This window comes from Sesamum indicum, linkage group LG15 (assembly GCF_000512975.1).
Source record: "Sesamum indicum cultivar Zhongzhi No. 13 linkage group LG15, S_indicum_v1.0, whole genome shotgun sequence".
Classification (NCBI taxonomy): Eukaryota; Viridiplantae; Streptophyta; class Magnoliopsida; order Lamiales; family Pedaliaceae; genus Sesamum; species Sesamum indicum.
The window spans coordinates 7834312-7853839 of NC_026159.1; the positions used below are offsets into that span (position 1 = coordinate 7834312).

Sequence of the window (19528 nt, forward strand, 5' to 3'; positions counted from 1 at the left end):
GAGCTGGACTCGCTTCCTGCTCGGATTTCTGAGAAGCTCACCGAGATTCAGGAACACAACCCTGCTGTGGTTAAGAAGGATGTGATGGAGGTGCAGAGGGAGATTACTACTGCATGGAGGAAGCTAGTTGCTGACAGGAAGAAGAAGACCAATGGCGTCTGCTAAGCCAATTGATTGATTTAATCAGGTGGGTGAATGCAGGTTTGAGTGTAAATTGAGCTTGCATTGCACATGATTTTTGGTTAGGTATAGAGGATAATGAGCAGTGCAAATTTAGGGGCGAATTGGAAAAATGCAATTTACCCCCGTGATACGAGACATGAGTAAAAAATTTTCGAACAAAAATAAAATAGCAAATTATCCTCTGTGTTTTTGAAAATAAAGCAAATTTGTAAAGGGTAATTTGTTTTATTTTTTGAAATACAGGGGGCAATATGCTATTTTTTTCATAAAAGTTTATTTGTTCATTTCGTATAGCAAGGAAGGTGAATTGCATTTAACCTTGTGAATGTATATAATTGGGCAAGAAGTCCTTTTGTGTAAATAAAAGTTCAATTTGACTCTTTATATTTTCTAAAATAGTGAAAAACACCCACTCCACATGAGCAGTGTATTGTACGTGCAGAATTTAGTTTTCTCTTGTTTCTTTCACACCGTTGAATTTTATCTAACACGAATTAATTATTTAATTTTTATCGAAATTAATTTACAATTTGTATAAGATGTTAATCAAATCTACAACATATATATTGTTTTTGCAGTCTATAGTGAAGATTCACTTTTACATATTATAATTTATATAAGGCTAAATTGCTCGTGTTTTCAATTTTGGTTCCACGCTGTATAAAATTTCTATTTTCGTACCATTTTAAAAATATTTATTACACTGTTAGTCCCAAAAATAATTTTTCCTCAAATGTTAACGACAATTATTAACTTGTGTTTTCTTGGCAGCTACCACATGGGGAAACTGCTGCACGCTGTAAAAGGGCTGATGCAGGAGGGGAAAAAACAAGCTTCATTTCCCATCTTTCTGTTTTATTTTGCAGCAAATAGACAAAAAAAGAACATAAAGAGAAAATATTGGAAATTAGTAGCATAAACTCCTTTTGTAGATAGGCTGGCAAGCTGTGTACCTCATGAACGATAAAATCCCGGCAGACGATTCCACTCTTGTGTGTGGAGGACTGTGGCTTATAGGTTTTGAAAGGGAGTGGATTGGCCCAAAAACGTGGCGAAATTGTGAAAACGGCAAGGGAAATTAAAACGGTGAAATTTCTCTTTGATTATTGTTGGGCGTTCGATGTAATTGAAAAATATAATAATAAATTAAGCGTTTAAGTGGGTAAAGAATAATACACAAGAAGAGAATAAATTTAACCACGAAAAATACTTTTTTGATTTCTTCTTTGGCTACTCTCCTTGATTCCAGACCTACGTCGGTTCATCTACTTGGAAGATTCAAGTTAGAATCCCTTTAAAGCTAGTCCACAACGCAGCGTTGTTAGTAGATATATTTCACTACTAGGTAAATATAGATCTGTAAAAGAAACAAAACCCGAATGACACTTTATAGATTTGTGTATTAGTTTTCTTTCGTTCTTAACTTGAACTTAGTTCGAGAAGAATATGCAAAAATAGCTTTCCTCAACTTAGAATCTTTTAGACCCCATCCTCAGAAGTTTGCCTCATAGCTTTCATTCAATGCGCGATCCAACTACATAGGTTGTTCGACTGGTCTGTTGGTTTTGTTTGAAAGAATGACTACAACTCAGGAGCACGGCGGAAGAAAAAAATTAAATTCAGTTTCAAAGGGGTGTTCCCTATGAATTCCCAAGCGTTCGGTGCTTACAAACATATCATTTCTGGAAATAAAAGATATTTGCACAAGCGGCTAGAGAAAAAAAATAAAGATACATTAATTTAAATTGAATTATCACGTTTTCAGTTCTAGAAAGGCAACAAACATTGTTCCTTTTCGTTCCTTTTCTTATTCATTTTAAGATCCAAATTAGAACCCCTCTAATTTGTGCACACTATATTATTAGAAAGTATTTAATTCTATTACAAGATAGAAATTAAACAAGGGAAGAAATAATCCAAAATAAACAAACAAATCACACTAAGTGGGTGTTTGGCTGAGCTTTTTTAAAATATTTTATAAGTTCCTACATTTTATAAAATATTTTAGGAGCTTATAAGATATTGGATATTATTTTAAAAATAAAATTTTAAAGTGTTTGGATAAAATAAATATTAAAGCTTATAAGATGTTTTTGGCATAATAAGATCTTTTATTGGTAAAATGACAAAAATGGGCATGATACTATTAAAATCAAATAACTTGTTATTTCTTGGCATATTTTACTTTAATTTTTTTAAAACGCTTTTATAAATAGTGCACATTAGTTTAATTTAAAATAAAATTTTAGTAGATAATCTTTTTACAATAAAAAATGACGGATTATTACCTAAACTTTTGATAAAATAATATATATGTACCTTCATGCTAGTCGAATATTAATTTAGATATATAGTTTGTATTTTTTTTATTAATGCAATGATTATTGATTTCTAGTTGTATAATTTATAATGTCTTTAATTTTCAGTAAATATAATATCAAAACCAATATTATTTTTATTTGACTATAATAATTTATTATTAAATAATTAAGTATTTTTTCTTTTCCAAATGTTAGCAAAATTAAATAGTAAAAAAAAAAATTTAATCCTAGAATGAGAAAGTGTGAGTGTGTGTGTGTGTGTGAGAGAGAGAGAGAGAGAGAGGGAGGGAGGAGAATTCTTATTTTTTTTTTACAACATATTAATTTTATATAACTTATACAATTTTATAAAAAAAAGTTGGGAAAATTAACTTTTCTATAAAGAGCATCTTATTTTGAGATCTTATAAACTCTTTTAAAAAAAATTAATCACACTTTATTAGAGCTTATAAACTCTCTAACATTTTATAAGATGATTTTCAGAACTTATAAGCTTAGTCAAACACCCTCTAAATCACTCCAAGGAAACTTTTACACATTCATGCACATTTAGTGCGTAACCTCCAACCATTATTTCACACATCTCCACATGTGGCCATGATGTTCATCTCACGGAGGAGTTTCAACTACTTATTAATTTTGCATTCATTTTTTGGGCTTGAGCTTTAAATCATGTATCGGATTTGATTTAATCAAAAGGTAAATTTCATAACACCCCTTGTGTTTTGGTTAAATAGTGTAAAATCTCCATGTGTTAATTTTATAAAATACAGTAAAAAAAAACCTCTCATTAGAAACAAATCGAGAGTGGCTGACGCTTGCCTTTTATGCGAATGAGCTTCATTTTGGCCTTTTGGGGATTACTTTAAGTGCATTCATTTTGCCCATTTCCTTCATATTTGAATACATTTTAAATTGATTAATTTATATTATTTTATTTAAATATATTATATTATATATTGAATTAATTTAAAATATTTATTAAGTTCAAATATATTATAACAAATTATATTTATTTATAAAATATATTAATTTAAATATAGAAAAACCTAAATAGTATATAAGATTTTTAAGAATAAAAATTCTAAATTTACAAAACACAATACAAATTTAATATACTAAAATTAATTTTTAAATTAAACATTCTTATGAAATATAAAAGTCACTTATAATAACTATATATTATTAACTAAATTAAATTGTTATTAATTGAAATATACTTTAATAAATTTTATTTTATTTACAATATATACTAATTATATATCAAAATACCAATAAATTATATTGACTATTTTAAGTTGTATTATTTACTATAAATAATATTTTAAAAAATTAAAAAAATAAATAATCCAATCAATAGTTTCCTTGTTTAAATTAATTCACTTCTTCCAGAATTAACCTAAAAAAATTTCCACTAGTGGCATGCAGGCTTTCTCACCCCATGTTTCTTTTACACCTAGTCTTCCTGATGCTAGTAACTAGCCGAAACATTGACAAAAGATGTCCTGTAATAGATTTTGATCTATCAACCCAAAAAAACAAAAACCGACAACAGAACTAATATAGTAGCAGAGTGTAAAGACATGTGAGACATTATTTTTCTTGGAAAATATATACAACACAACACACAAGAAAATTCAATCTAATTCATTTGCTGCATGCATCCCTTGTGTTTCATTCCAATCTCAAGTATACTATGGATGGTTATACCAAAAAGTATTGTATCGTTAAATCTAAAAGTCTACATATATTATGCCTTCAACCCTTATTAGCCTAACCCACCTCTCAACTTTTTATTTTTTAGCATCTAAGAGAATATGCAAGTAAAGAAAGAGATGTTAACTGAGAGATGCCATCAAAGTGCTATGACTCCACCTCTTCCATATTGTGAGATACAAAAATCTTTTCAAAAATTATAAACTAATAGAAAATAGCAAAAAACCTACACAGAACGATAAAACTTTGTGCTCAGAAATTGCATCTGAGAGTAAACTACTGGAGATTTTCATTCAGAATGCTGCCATAATCAATCCTCATTGATCCAATTGTGCTGCCACTTCTCGACCATATGATACAAACTTCCTCTTACGCAACATATTTCTGTAAACATCAATTGTACATCCTTCAAGCACTGCTGTTTCAAACTAGAAAAGTAAGACTATAATAGGTTGCAATACGGAAATCTTTCCACCACATGAAGGAAACATACCAGCCAAAGTTAGAGAAGAGTAATGATTCACTCGCACTTTATCGAGCGATATATGTGACGGACAAAGAACAGAGCAGCACGGAAGCCTACAGCCCCAAGCATTAGGAAGAAAGCATAGCATACACAAGCCATGTAACCAAAGAAAAATGACGTCTGCATGAAGCCCGACATATCCGACCGTGCATAGTAGTAATACAGGCAGTAGCCATAAATAAACAAGCCGGTAGATCCACCACAAAGGAAAGATCTGATAAGATGAGAGAAAACCAAATGAGGACAAGTGAGGCACAGGTAAACAGTTGGACTAATACATTCGTCATGTGCTAATGGAAATAGAAGAAATGTATTTATATTAATCAAATAATTTTACAAAACCCAATTATAGAGAATGAAGCAGAGAACTATGTGTGATGCAAAATCAAAACCCACTTGTTCCAATTGGTTTCTGACCAGGGGACCTCATTTTAAAGTAAGACCATAGTGTTGGACACTCCAGAAGGACTTTATACCTCCGAAAATAGTTTGTTTACATGACAGAAACTAACAGCTCCAAAACACTTTAAGGGAGGAGCGAATTAAAGAATTGCAGTGGTCTGATATATTTCATTCAATTTTATGGCCACACAACTTGAGCTAACAAATAGCTAATGCATGATGTGATTAAAATACAGTCTGGACATGCTTCTCAACACATGTCCAAGCTAATGCATGAGGAAGAATACACAAATAGCAACCCGACATAACTAAAAAAACTAAGTAGAAATCCACTTATCACCACCTTATGGGGCTAGGGCGGAGAATAAGATTATGTTAGCATTACTTGAAAAAGTCAATTATGCAGTTTTTCTATTACAGTGCACCATAGGATAAATTGACATAAAGCAGATAAGTGATCAGGTGTCCAACAAATTGGTCCACAATTCCCATTTAGCTCATATTTTTAATTCATTTCATCTGAAACATAGTTAACAGTTTTTGTTCTGAAATCTATGAGAGTAAATTGAGAAACCACTCCAGATGGGCAAATTGAGGTTAATGCCACCAGATGGCAACAGAAGATCTAGACCCACGACAGACAAAGTGAAGAAATGACAAGAACATAGCAAGTGAAGTTAAGAGTGAAAAGACTCAAAACTCGTAGCTCAGTTCTTTAGTAGAATGAACTTGCATGTGAAAATATGGAGAGAACTAAAACCAATTCCATAATCAAAATGGGTAATAACACCACCACCACCACCCTGAGGAAACAAAAACTCTCACTAAAACATGCATTTAGCATATCAATCTAGTAATGGAGCATTGTAACATACCTCCACCACCATTCATGATCTTCAGCAGCAAGTTGGAAATATGTCAACGCCACAGTAATAAATGCAGTGACGATGAGGAGGATAATGAAGACTATGAACAAAATACTGTAAATGGTGTATATCCTGTGCCCCCAGACACTAGCAAATATGTAGTAAAGTTCAATATAGATGGCACTAAATGGCAAAAAGCCAGCCATAGCCATCTGAGGCAGGGTTCCACGGTACCAAGGTAGAGGTGGAATCTCTCTAGGGTACTTTGTGGTACGACAAGGAGCTTGAAACTCTGCCTTGCTGTTTTTCCCTGCAATTCCTCCCAACACTAATAATGGTGATGTTACGAGAGCCCATATTAGAAATATCACCACAATGGTACCAAATGGAAGAGCTGCAGTAGCATGGTAAGCAATGGCAACAGTGTTAAGGAAGCAAAAGGTAAGAAAAAGTGGCCCACAGAACAAACCACCGGTCAACAATAAATTCCGGACCTGTTAAAACCGAGTAAATGTCAGAAACGTAGCAGCCAAAGATATATTGCATACAACCAAGAATTTCTAACTAGCCCTTTAATTTATTTCCATCTAAAAAACTAAGTGAGCAATTTAACGGAAGCTAAACACATTTGCAATCTTTTCAAGATAGAATAACATGGAAAAATTTTAAAAGAAGACTTCAATAATTTCTGACATTAAAAACACACTCAAATAAGTTGCATTTATATATAAAACTGGGTCTTCCATTAGCAAACTGTAATCTGATTTCAAGCAGCAGTTAGTTTAACAATCTAACATGCCAATCTTCAAGCCAAAACAGCAGAAAATTAATCCTCCAAGCTTCATTGACCAGAGAATATCCACAAATCACCATCTAGGCATTGTATCAGGATAAAGACTAAAGAAAAAGGTATAGTGTAGGAAACAGCTAACTGACAAAGCAACAAACAACTTAGTGATTTCTTAGAACTAAATATGCTCCAGCATAAGCAAAGTCCCTGCAACATATATGAATCCTCAGCTTCATATAGCACCCACACAACCAAGGGTGATGAATTCTGTCAAAGAAGATTACATTGAAACAGAGAAAATGGAAAAGGAGACAAAGAAATATCTGATTGTTTACTTAAATGTTAAACAAGATTCACTGGGAGTGAAGCCACAAAAGAGGTTCTCACAGGAAATTGATTGAACCTACTACAAAGGCCATGGACCTAAAAATCAATTTTAGATGAAGCTACAGAAATGGTGCCAAGTTCATATTTATTACCCAATTTGTTCCCTCTAACTGGCCATAGAAAGAGGCTGCCGTGTAGCCTGCGATGCCAGATGTAAGAGCATATATCACCACCAGTGCGGTAAAAAGAGCTCCTCGGTTGTATGGATAAAATACACCAACAAGAGCGAGTAAGAATATGAAAGTCGCCCTGGAAATTGAAAATTTCAATGCTGTTAAGTACTTCCCAATACATAAACAAATCTTCCCTAATCCAACAACTAATGATAGAACTTGCTCAAAAAACATAAAATAAGACAACTAAACCTCCAAGACCTACTTACAGGGTAAAGAGCTGTGTGCCGCTTCCAAGGGCAGCAGCAAACAAAGACTTGTGCTTCGGGAACCTAAAAACATCACCATGAATGTATTTCCATCCAGTTTCTTCCTGGTCATCTGCTGCCTCCTCATCATGGGCATATCTTTTGCAAAACAAAATCAATATTAGTGGAGATCTTAGCATATCATCATACTGTTGAATATTGAAGAAAGGACAGATCCTTACTTCACAAAATCATTTTTGAGCACTCTCATCAAAATTGTAGCAAGAAATCCAGTAAGAAGGAGAACAGTCACACATGAGTTGATAATTGAAAACCAATGGATCTCTAGGTGGCGAGGAAGTGAAGAAGAATGAGAGTACTTCTCCATCCTCTTCTCAAATGCTATGTTAGTCTCCTTCCATTTGGCAGAGTACATGAAGTCAACATCAACCTCCTTATCCTCAGTAAGATCCACCAGAGCATTGGGGTCAGTGCGTGCATTGATCTCAATCACACGGTCCTTGTTATAAAATATTTCAAAATGGAGATGCTTAAATAGGTAATATTTGTACTCGCTCGGATCAGTTTTGCCTTCCTTGTCAACCTTCCCCAGGAAACCCCATATGGGCAAGTCATCATAGTACATTTGAAAATAGTAGTCCTTTGCAACAGCACTTCTAAACTCAGCAACTTCTTTCACTGACAGTTTCTTTTTGCAGATGACTTCAGACTCTTTATCAACTAAGAAGTCAAGCTTGTACGGTGCACTGACCAAACGATCTCCATTTAGCACTTCGCCAAGAGCTTCACTTTTATCTTTCACATCACCTGTAAACAAGACATGTTAACAAAAGCAAAAGGATGGACTTGACCAAAGAAGAAACAAAAGTGAGAAGATGAAATACCTGGGGAACAGAAGGGGAGATCAAAGTACCGGTATGTTTCACTGGGATCAAGCACAAATAAGAGAGTATAAGCATTACAAAAGAAATAAAAGGTTCTAATCCTACAACTCTCGGTAAAAGGGAAAACAAACATGTCACTAGCCAGTCCTACTAATGAGTGAATTAGATTTGTATTGTTACTCAAAATAAAGCAATTCACCACCTCCCATCAACCTCACTCAACAATATGGCATTGTGACAAATTGGCAGTTACCACTTTTCTGGCAAAACATTTTGTCAGGAATGCATTCATATATGCAGGAATATATCCATGCCCATTTAGAATACGCCTTGTATTACATTCCCTACCATTCACTGGCATTCTTTCACCTATGATGATTTCTCAAGTCAAATATATATTTCCTATGATCCAGCATTGCAAGACTTCTGCAAGAAGATTCTCAATGTATTTGACTGAATGGAACCCTCCAAAAAGATGATAAAGAATGGTAATTAACGAAGGAAATAGATAACCATGGCTCTACAGAAATATGTCTTGGCAAGAACAGAACTTCATTGCTGGAGCACAGATTAACTACTCTGTCTGTAGTTCATCGCTTATTTCTCTCTTTAATGAGAAAACCAACTTGGAACTATTAGAGCAATGAAACTGGACTAAATATGACAGCTTTAAGATATGACATTTCTGCGCAGGAATAAGGACATATTGGGATGAGAAATGGTCAAATTAAACTGTTGCAAGTACCATGATACAAGAATTAGATGCAACCACATCCATTACAAATATCCATCGTGATGTTTGTCTTCTTCAGCCAAAGACTCATTTTGCAGTAGCTACCAGTTTCCACCATGTAAAATCAAGTACAAAACCCCACAGTTCCCAATCTTGAATTCTTCTTCAATACTGCCCACCGTAAAAGTAGTAAATGAGGATCTTCTCTCATTCTCAAGGCTCACAAAACCCAGTTGAATCATTAATCCTCAACAAGACAACAATAGCAACCAAATCCATAACACACAAAAACAATAACCAATTTACATAAGCAAAACTCTCGATCAAAATTTAAACATGTATAATCAGCACTTCGGAAGAACTAATCACCATTAACAAAAAACAAAAAAAAAAATTACCTAGGGTTGTGAAACGGCCCGACCTTATTTGCATACAGCGGCACCGCATCTCCGATCTTGTATTTGTGATCAGATGCATCCGATCTCACCCGAATTGCGGTGCACACCAGCAGCAAAACCATTACATGCCACCCTCCTCCTCCCCTCGCCATTTCTTCTTCACAAACCGCACAATTACTGTGTAGATGGGCTTATAATTCAGTAGAACTGTCTAACAGTGCTGAGAAGCGAGCGATTTCAGAGAGTAAGGGAATAGATATCAGGCAGAGAGAGAGAGAGAGAGAGAGAGAATTAAGAAGCTCAGATCTGGATCTGATTTAGTAGATGAATTTGGAAGGAACACCCTGCCCCTCGCCCCGCCCCAACCATAATATACCGTTGAATACCAATTGCTTAATGTATGTTCTTGGTAGGGTTCTGGTGGGAGGTGGCGTTGCTTTACGTTTACGGTGTGAGAGAGAGAGAGAGAAGTGAGATCTGAGAGAAGTAATGAATGAGTTAATGAACTAATTAGTGAAGTAAAAGATGAAATTAAAAAAAAAAAAACTATTTTTTGGCTTGATTTTTTATTTTCTATCTTATATAAGTGTTTTAATTACCTAATAAAAAAAATAATATTAATAAATTTGATTTAGGTATTTTCATATTGAAAAGTTAAATTAAATAATACGAAGAGTACATTTAATTTTTATTTTTTGAATAAGTAATATAGATAATTTAATATAATTTTTTTATCTAAAATGAATTAAAATAATACAAAACATATGTTTATCTAATTTTTAGATTTTCCCAATAAGTAATATTATTTTAAATTTGTGGATTTTAACATATATAGTTTTTCGATATATGACAAATTATATAATATAAGCAATGCTTTCATTTAATTTTTTATTTTGTCAACAAGTAATATAATTATTAAATTCAGGCACTTTAACATTGTTTTTCATCTAAAATTAATTATATCATACCAAAAAATAAATTCCACTAATTTTTTATTTTTACTATAAGTAATGTCATCTTATAATCTATGATGAACTATATAATACAATAAATACATTCAGTAAATTTTTTATTTTTTTAATAAGTAATATCAGTTTAGATTTAGATATTGTAACATATTTTTCGATCTAAAATAAATTGCATAAGACAAAGTATTCATTCAACTATTTTTTTATTTTTTTTAATAAGTAATATCATTTTAAGTTTAGGTACTTTAACATAGTTTTTTATTTTAAATGAGTTATATAATCCAAAGAATACATCAAATAATATTTTACTTTTTTAGTAAATAACATCATTAAGTAAAATAATTTTAAGTTAATATAAATTTTTTTTATATAATAGAAATACATCCAATCAATTTTTTAATTTATATATATGTACTATAACATAGTCGTTTTATTTAAAATGAATTGTATAATACTAGTAGTACATTCAACTAACTTTTAATTTTTTTCAATAAGTAATATCATTTTAAATTGGGTAAATCATATTTTGCTATTCAAACTATGTCCGTTTTTATATTTTGACAACTTAGTTTTTTTTTTTAGTTAGCTTACCGTCTCAACTTTGCGAAATTTGCACTTTACCATATATAACTATTTTTTTGCTGATTTTTTTCCTAAAAAATATCGCATGTTGTACATATATGAAAAATATCACATCACATAACTCTTAAATATCACATATGTATTGCATCTGATGTTTTTTACAAAAAATTTGGTGAAAAAATAGTTATAAATGACAAAGTGCAAAATTTTGTAAAGTTAAGATGGTAAGTTGACACAAAAAACAGTTTAGATGTTAAAATGTAAAAACAGTCATAGTATGAATGACAAAATATAATTAATCCTTTTAAATTTAAACACTTTACCACAGTCTTTTTATTTTTTATCTAAAATGAATTACATAATACAAATAATACATTCATTTAATTTTTTTTGTTTTTTATATTTTTTATATAGAATTAGATATATGCAAAATTATTTAAAAATTTACATTTAATACCATAATTTATACCCACTAATATTATATATAAGTATATAAATAGCAAAAAATATTAAAACAAAAGAAATAACGGGACTAGTATAGTATAAAATATATAATCATTTTCTCATTCATATATACTTTCTGTAAATAAAATATGATTGACGTTTACGAGTGTAAGATATCGGATACTGATCTTATTTCTACAAATTTTTTGTCGTAGATGAAAACAATTGTGAAATTTAAGTTTTTTAAGTGGAAAAATTACAATTTTAATCCCGAATTTATTTTTACAATTTTATTCAGCAACTTTTTGAAAATTTCGCATATTGAAGGCAAAAATAATAAAAATTTTATAAAATAGCTAATAAAATGCACGCGACCAGCTTAATCAAATATACCTGACAAATTTTGACCATTTTCGTCCTTCAAGTGTGAATTTTTAAAACTACAAAAAGAAATTGCCAAAATGAATTCCTATAGAACTAAAATTGCCACTTCATACTAAAATAGCAATTTTCTCTTTCAAGTGTGAATCTTGGGCTTAAAAGGTAAGTGATAGCTTTAAGAAACCATAAATCGCCAATTGGCTTCATGTCGTAGAATTGGTACCTACTGATGATTTGTCAATATATAGGCATCAAACCTTTCTCTATTCACTTAGAGAGTTTGACCAAAGAAGTAAAAGATGTCTTCTATTAAAAAGGTGGAAGAACCTGAAACACTATTGAACTTCTCTACATACTCACAACCCTGACCGATAAACTTCTCCCAGGAACTCAACAGATTGTTATGTATCCTCGACTGTCACCGAGACAAGGCCTCGCGTATTAGGATTCAAAAGGTTACTTGTTTTTAAACTTCGAGCAAAAATGCTGCACTTTCGGAAACTAGGCTTTTTACTACTATCAGTTTACACGATCTAGGGTAAAACTTTCTAATCAACACTCTCTCAAGAACATTGAAGATGCCGAAATGAAGGTCTCACAGATTTAAGGACAGCAATTGATGACAATAGTTTAAGCTAAGCATTGAGACAGGTACCTGGAAAATCTGGCAGATCCTACTTTTTATGCTACAAGAGAAAAAAATCCCACCATAACAGGTGTGGACAGATATAGTCTGGTCAAGATAGTAAAGCGCAAGGTGGGATCATTCTACTCTTGACAGAAATGAATCTTGGCACGATGACCTAATGAAAATTTCAAAGATAAGTTTGTAATATGAATGAGTAAACACTTTCACTAGGGCTTTGAGTAATTGACAGCAAAATAGAGGAGGAACAAGATTTTACACTGAACATAATAACTTCACCCCTCTCACAACCATGCAGGCTTTCTCAGACCATGTTTCTTTTACACCTTGTCTTCTGAAACAATCAAATTACCAATCCTAGTAACTAGCCAAAAATTGACGAAAGATGTCCTGTAGCCAAGCTACTAGTAGATTTTGATCTATCATCCCAAAAAACCAAATACCAACAGCAGAACTAATATAGTAGCAGAATGTAAAGCAAGTATTGACATGTGAAACATTATTTTTCAGAACATAACTGCTTGAAAATATATACAGCACAACACACAAGAAAATTCAATCTAATTCATTTGCTTGATTCCGCTGCATCCCATGTGTTTCACTCCAATCACAAGTATACTATGGTTATACCATAAAGTATTGTATCGTTAAATCTAAAAGTCTACATATATTAAGCCTTCAACCCTTATTAGCCTAACTTACACCTCTCAAATTTTGTTCTTTTAGCATCTAACAGAAAATGCAAGTAAAGAAAGAGAGATGTTAACTGAGAGATGCCATTAAAGTGCTAAGAATCCACCTCTTCCATATTGTGAGATACAAAAATCTTTCTACATATATAAACTAATAGGAAATAGCAAAAACCCTACACTAGACGATAAAACTTTGTGCTCAGAAAATGCTTCTGAGAGTAAACTACTGGAGATTTTCATTCAGAATGCTGCCATAATAGATCCTCATTAACCCAATTGTGCTGCCACTTGTCGACCATATGATACAAACTTCCACTTACGCAACATATTTCTGTAAACATCAATTGTACATCTTTCAAGCATTGTTCTTTTAAACTAGAAAAGTAAGACTATAATAGGTTACAATAAGGAAATCTTTTCTCCACATGAAGGAAACATACCAGCCAAAGTTCGAGAAGAGTAATCACTCGCACTTTATGGAGCGATATATGTGACGGACAAAGAACAGAGCAGCACGGAAGCCTACAGCCCCAAGCATTAGGAAGAAAGCATAGCATACACAAGCCATGTAACCAAAGAAAAATGAGGTTTGCATGAAGCCCGACATATCCGACCGTGCATAGTAGTAATACAGGCAGTAGCCATAAATAAACAAGCCGGTAGATCCACCACAAAGGAAAGATCTGATAAGATCAGAGAAAACCAAATGAGGACAAGTGAGGCACAGGTCACAGTGGGATAGATACATTCGCCATGTGCAAATGGGAATAGAAAAGTTGTATTTATATCAATCAAATAATTCTACAAAACCCAATCATAGATAATGATGCAGATAACTATTTCTGATGCAAAATCAAAACGCCATTGTTCCAATTAGTTTCTGACCAGGGGGCCTCAGCATAAGTTTACAAAAGAGCCATCAGTGTTTTGACATTCATGACTTTATATCTCCCAAAATAGTTTGTTCACATGACAGAAACTAACAGCTCCACAGCACTTTAAGGCAGGAGCAAATTAAAGAACTGTAGTGGTCCGATATATTTCATTCAATTTTATGGCCACACAACTTGAGCTAACAAATAGCTAATGCATGATCTGATTACAGTTTGCGAGACATGCTTCCCAACACATCTCCAAACTAATGCACAAGGAAGAATACTCAAATCACAATTCCAACAGAACTAAAAAAACTAAGCAGACATGAACATACCACCCCCTGATTGAGTTATGGGGCTAGGACGGAGAATAAGATTGTCTTAGCATTACTTGAAAAAGTCAATTGTGCAGTTTTTCTATCACAATGCACCATAGGATAAATTGACTTAAAGCAGATAAGTGATCAGGTGTCAAACAAATTGGTCCACAATTCCCATTTAGCTCATATTTTTATTTCATTTCATCTGAAACATGGTTAGCAGTTTTGTGCTGAAATCTACAAAAGAAAATTTGCGTAATGCCACTCCAGATGGGCAAATTCAGCATAATGCCACCAGATGGCAACAGAAGATCTAGATCCAGATCAGACAAAGTGAAGAAATGACAAGAAACATAGCAAGTAAAGTTAAGAGTCAAAAGACTTAAAACACGTAGCTCAGTTTTTTAGTAGAATGAACCTGCATGTAAATATGTAGAGAACTAAAACCACTTCCATAATCTAAACGGGTAATAACACCAACCACCAGCCGGAGGAAACAAAAACTCACACTAAAAGGAAAAGGCAAGCAAATAAATGCAAAACTTTGAGATTGACACAAGCCTATGATAAATAGAGCAAAAAAAGCATGCATTTAGCATATCAATCAAGCAATGCAGCATCGTAACATACCTCCACCACCATTCATGATCTTCAGCAGCAAGTTGGAAATATGTCAACGCCACAGTAATAAATGCAGTGACAATCAGGAGGATAATGAAGACTATGAACAAAATACTGTAGATGGTGTATATCCTGTGCCCCCAGACACTAGCAAATATATAGTAAAGTTCAATATAGATGGCACTAAATGGCAAAAATCCAGCCATAGCCATCTGAGGCAGGGTTCCACGGTACCAAGGTAGAGGTGGAATCTCTCTAGGGTATTTTGTGGTACGACAAGGAGCTTGAAACTCTGCCTTGCTGTTCTTCCCTGCAATTCCTCCCAACACTAATAATGGTGATGTCACAAGAGCCCATATCAGAAATATTACCACAATGGTACCAAATGGAAGAGCTGCAGTAGCATGGTAAGCAATGGCAACAGTGTTAAGGAAGCAAAAGGTGAGAAAAAGTGGCCCACAGAACAGGCCACCAGTCAACAATAAATTCCGGACCTGTTCAAAACGAGTAAATGTCAGACACGAAGCAGGCAAAGATATATTGCATACAAACAAGAATTTTCTAACTATCCCTTTAATTTATTCCCATCTAAAAAACTAAGAAAGTCAGCAATTTAACCGCTGCTAAAAACATTTTCAATCTTTTCAAGATAGAATAACATGAAAAATTTAAAAAAGGTCTTCAATTAATTCTGACACTAAACGCACTGAAATAAGTTGCAGTTCTATACAACACTGGGTCTTATTAGTAAACTGTAATCTGATTTAAAGCAGCAGTTAGTTTAACAATCTAACCAAACTGTTGATACATAAAAATGACATGCCAATTTTTCAAGCGAAAACAGGAGAAAATTAATCCCCTAAGCTTCATTGACCAGAGAGTATCAACAAATCACCATCTAGGCATTGTATCAGGATAATGACTAAAGAAAAAAGTTTAGTGTAAGGAAACAGCTAAGTGAGAAAGCAACAAACAAATTAGTGACTTCTTAAAACTAAATATGCTCCAGCATAAGCGAAGTCCCTGCAACATATTTGCATCCTCAGCTTCTTTGACCAAATAGCATCCACATAACCAAGTGTGATGAATTCTTTCAAAGAAGATAACATTGAGACAGAGAAATTGGAAAAAAGAGAGAAAAAGGTATCTGGTTGTCTACTTAAATGTTAAACAAGATTCACTGAGAGTGAAGCCACAAAAGGGGTTTTCACAGGAAATCGATTGAAACTATTAGTGAAGACCATGCACTACAAGTCAATTTTAGATAAAGCTACAGAAATGGTGCCAAGTTCAAATTTATTACCCAATTCGTTCCCTCTAACTGGCAATAGAAAGAGGCTGCCGTGTAGCCTGCGATGCCAGATGTAAGAGCATATATCACCACCAGTGCGGTAAAAAGAGCTCCTCGGTTGTATGGATAAAATACACCAACAAGAGCGAGTAAGAATATGAAAGTCGCCCTGGAAATTGAAAATTTCAATGCTGTTAAGTACTTCCCAATACATAAACAAATCTTCTATAATCCAACAACTAATGATAGAACTTGCTCAAAAAACATAAAATAAGACAACTAAACCTCCAAGACCTACTTACAGGGTAAAGAGCTGTGTGCCGCTTCCAAGGGCAGCAGCAAACAAAGACTTGTGCTTCGGGAACCTAAAAACATCACCATGAATGTATTTCCATCCAGTTTCTTCCTGGTCATCTGCTGCCTCCTCATCATGGGCATATCTTTTGCAAAACAGAAACAATATTAGTGGAGATCTTAGCATATCATCATACTGTTGAATATTCAAGAAAGGACAGAACCTTACTTCACAAAATCATTTTTGAGCACTCTCATCAAAATTGTAGCAAGAAATCCAGTAAGAAGGAGAACAGTCACACATGAGTTGATAATTGAAAACCAATGGATCTCTAGGTGGCGAGGAAGTGAAGAAGAATGAGAGTACTTCTCCATCCTCAAATGCTATGCTATGTTAGTCTCCTTCCATTTGGCAGAGTACATGAAGTCAACATCAACCTCCTTATCCTCAGTAAGATCCACCAGAGCATTGGGGTCAGTGCGTGCATTGATCTCAATCACACGGTCCTTGTTATAAAATATTTCAAAATGGAGATGCTTAAATAGGTAATATTTGTACTCGCTCGGATCAGTTTTGCCTTCCTTGTCGACCTTCCCCAGGAAACCCCATATGGGCAAGTCATCATAGTACATTTGAAAATAGTAGTCCTTTGCAACAGCACTTCTAAACTCAGCAACTTCTTTCACTGACAGTTTCTTTTTGCAGATGACTTCAGACTCTTTATCAACTAAGAAGTCAAGCTTGTACGGTGCACTGACCAAACGATCTCCATTTAGCACTTCGCCAAGAGCTTCACTTTTATCTTTCACATCACCTGTAAACAAGACATGTTAACAAAAGCAAAAGGATGGACTTGACCAAAGAAGAAACAAAAGTGAGAAGATGAAATACCTGGGGAACAGAAGGGAAGATCAAAGTACCGGTATGTTTCACTGGAATCAAGCACAAATAAGAGAGTGTAAGCATTACAAAAGAAATAAAAGGTTCTAATCCTACAACTCTCGGTAAAAGGGAAAAAAAAACATGTCACTAGCCAGTCCTACTAATGAGTGAATTAGATTTGTATTGTTACTCAAAATAAAGCAATTCAACACCTCCCATCAACCTCACTCAACAATATGGCATTGTGACAAATTGGCAGTTACCACTTTTCTGGCAAAACATTTTGTCAGGAATGCATTCATCTATGCAAGAATATATCCATGCCCATTTAGAATACGCCTTGTATTACATTCCCTACCATTCACTGGCACTCTTTCACCTATGATGATTTCTCAAGTCATATATATATTTCTTAAGATCCAGCATTGCAAGACTTCTGCAAGAAGATTTTTCTGGCAGGTATAAGGACATATTGGGTTGAAAAATGGTTAAATTAAATCGTTGCAAGAACCACCTTACAATAATTAGATTCAACCACATCCATTATAAATATCCACCCAAAGACTCGTTTTGCAGTAGCTACCAGTTTCCACCATGTTAAGAACAAGTACAAAACCCCACTGTGCCCAATCTTGAATTCTTCCTCAATAATGCCCATCGCAAAAGTAGTAAATGAGGATCTTCTCTCATTCTCAAGGCTTACAAAGCCCATCTGAATCATTAATCCTTAACAAGACAACAATAGCAACCAAATCCATAACACACAAAAACAATAACCAATTTACATACGCAAAACTCTCAATCAAAATGTAAACATGTATAATCAGCACTTCGGAAGAATTAATCACCATTAACAAAAAAAAAAAACAAAAAGAAACATTTACCTAGGGTTGTGAAACGGCCCGACCTTATTTGCATACAGCGGCACCGCATCTCCGATCTTGTATTTGTGATCAGATGCATCCGATCTCACCCGAATTGCGGTGCACACCAGCAGCAAAACCACTACATGCCATCCTCCTCCTCCCCTCGCCATTTCTTCTTCACAAACCGCACACTTACTGTGTAGATGGGCTTAATTCAGTAGAACTGTATAACAGTGCTGAGAAGAGAGATTTCAGAGAGCAAGGTAAGAAATATCAGGCATAGAAAAAGAGAGAATGAAGAAACTCAGATCTGGATCTCATTTAGAAGAAATGAATTTCGAAGGGAAGATTTTAACTGTGGCCACGCGCGGTTAGGAGAGAGTGGGGTACGAACAGTTGACATTGAATGGGGACTTGGCAACGGATATAGGCCGGGCCGCATAGGATTAAGACTACACACCTGGAAGCTGGCCACTTTAACTAAAAATAAAACTTAACAAACAAATCTAAAATTCTTTTTTATTATTTTTGTGTATATCTTAATATGAAAAAATATGTTATATTAGAAACTATTGTCTCACCCTCAATTTTATTTTCATAATATACTTAATATATACTATATAAAAAAAAAACTACCCACCCTCACAAATAATGTATAGTGACACTGCCGTTCCAAAATTTTAAATATGACAATTACACTCCTAATTATGTAATTTTAAAATTAATTATAATTACTTACCAATTCTTTTGTTTTGTCGATAGTACCTTAAGTTGAATAGTGCTTGCCTGGCCCAAAGTAAGAGGACTTCCCTAAAAGTCACATCGAAAACCTAGTACAGAGTGTGATGAAGATTGCCCGAAAATAATCTCGTAAGAACTAACGGGAACATGTATGGAAATTGAAACTTAACTCTTTCTGCATCAACTACATGACTTGCTTGACATTTACCTAGTTAAAGGAGGTGTCCTCCTTAACATGTTATGTTTGCAGAAATGGTTTGACAGTCTGCTTGAGGTGATTATTTTGGGCTGGTGTATTATGTGATTTGGCATATATTTTTAACATGTTGGATCATC

The 19528-nt window shown here is 33.8% G+C and overlaps 2 protein-coding genes and 1 pseudogene across 5 annotated transcripts in view; 1 reads left to right on the forward strand and 2 right to left on the reverse strand.

Annotated features, from left to right (window-relative positions):
* LOC105178200 (glutamate decarboxylase) overlaps nt 1–1289 on the forward strand; it is a 9483-nt gene extending 8194 nt beyond the window's left edge. Inside the window, 2 exon segments of the mRNA XM_011101613.2 lie at nt 1–187; nt 955–1289. The exon segment at nt 1–187 is cut by the window's left edge and continues 11 nt beyond it. Of these exon segments, the coding sequence (XP_011099915.2) occupies nt 1–165 (165 nt within the window). The 3' untranslated portion in view covers nt 166–187; nt 955–1289.
* LOC105178202 (transmembrane 9 superfamily member 3) lies at nt 4227–10059 on the reverse strand. Of its 3 annotated transcripts, none has more exons than XM_011101617.2 (8): nt 9589–10059; nt 8458–8498; nt 7795–8380; nt 7574–7711; nt 7284–7440; nt 6024–6508; nt 4714–4960; nt 4227–4604 (listed from the first exon to the last, which is right to left on the reverse strand). In XM_011101617.2, the coding sequence occupies exons 1-7, from the start codon at nt 9738–9740 to the stop codon at nt 4741–4743; spliced, it is 1779 nt and encodes a 592-aa protein (XP_011099919.1). In that variant the 5' UTR covers nt 9741–10059; the 3' UTR covers nt 4227–4604; nt 4714–4740. The 3 variants fall into 3 exon arrangements, with proteins under 3 accessions (XP_011099919.1, XP_011099918.1, XP_011099917.1); XM_011101616.2 differs by having other exon boundaries at nt 4227–4635; XM_011101615.2 differs by having other exon boundaries at nt 4227–4638.
* Nucleotides 13227–18798, reverse strand: LOC105178201 (annotated as a pseudogene). Its single transcript, XR_002288330.1, has 8 exons — nt 18470–18798; nt 17595–17635; nt 16932–17517; nt 16711–16848; nt 16421–16577; nt 15127–15611; nt 13742–13984; nt 13227–13632 (listed from the first exon to the last, which is right to left on the reverse strand). The product of XR_002288330.1 is annotated as a transmembrane 9 superfamily member 3-like (transcript).

What these genes read in the sequence shown, in the direction of transcription:
- LOC105178202 (XM_011101617.2), bottom strand. Translation starts at nt 9,740, where the DNA reads ATGGCGAGGGGAGGAGGAGGGTGGCATGTAATGGTTTTGCTGCTGGTG. An exon ending in GGGCCGTTTCACAACCCTAG is followed by an intron (nt 8,499 to 9,588) that starts GTAATTTTTTTT and finishes GCTTGATCCCAG; the next exon opens with TGAAACATACCGGTACTTTG. An exon ending in GGCACACAGCTCTTTACCCT is followed by an intron (nt 7,441 to 7,573) that starts GTAAGTAGGTCT and finishes TTCAATTTCCAG; the next exon opens with GGCGACTTTCATATTCTTAC.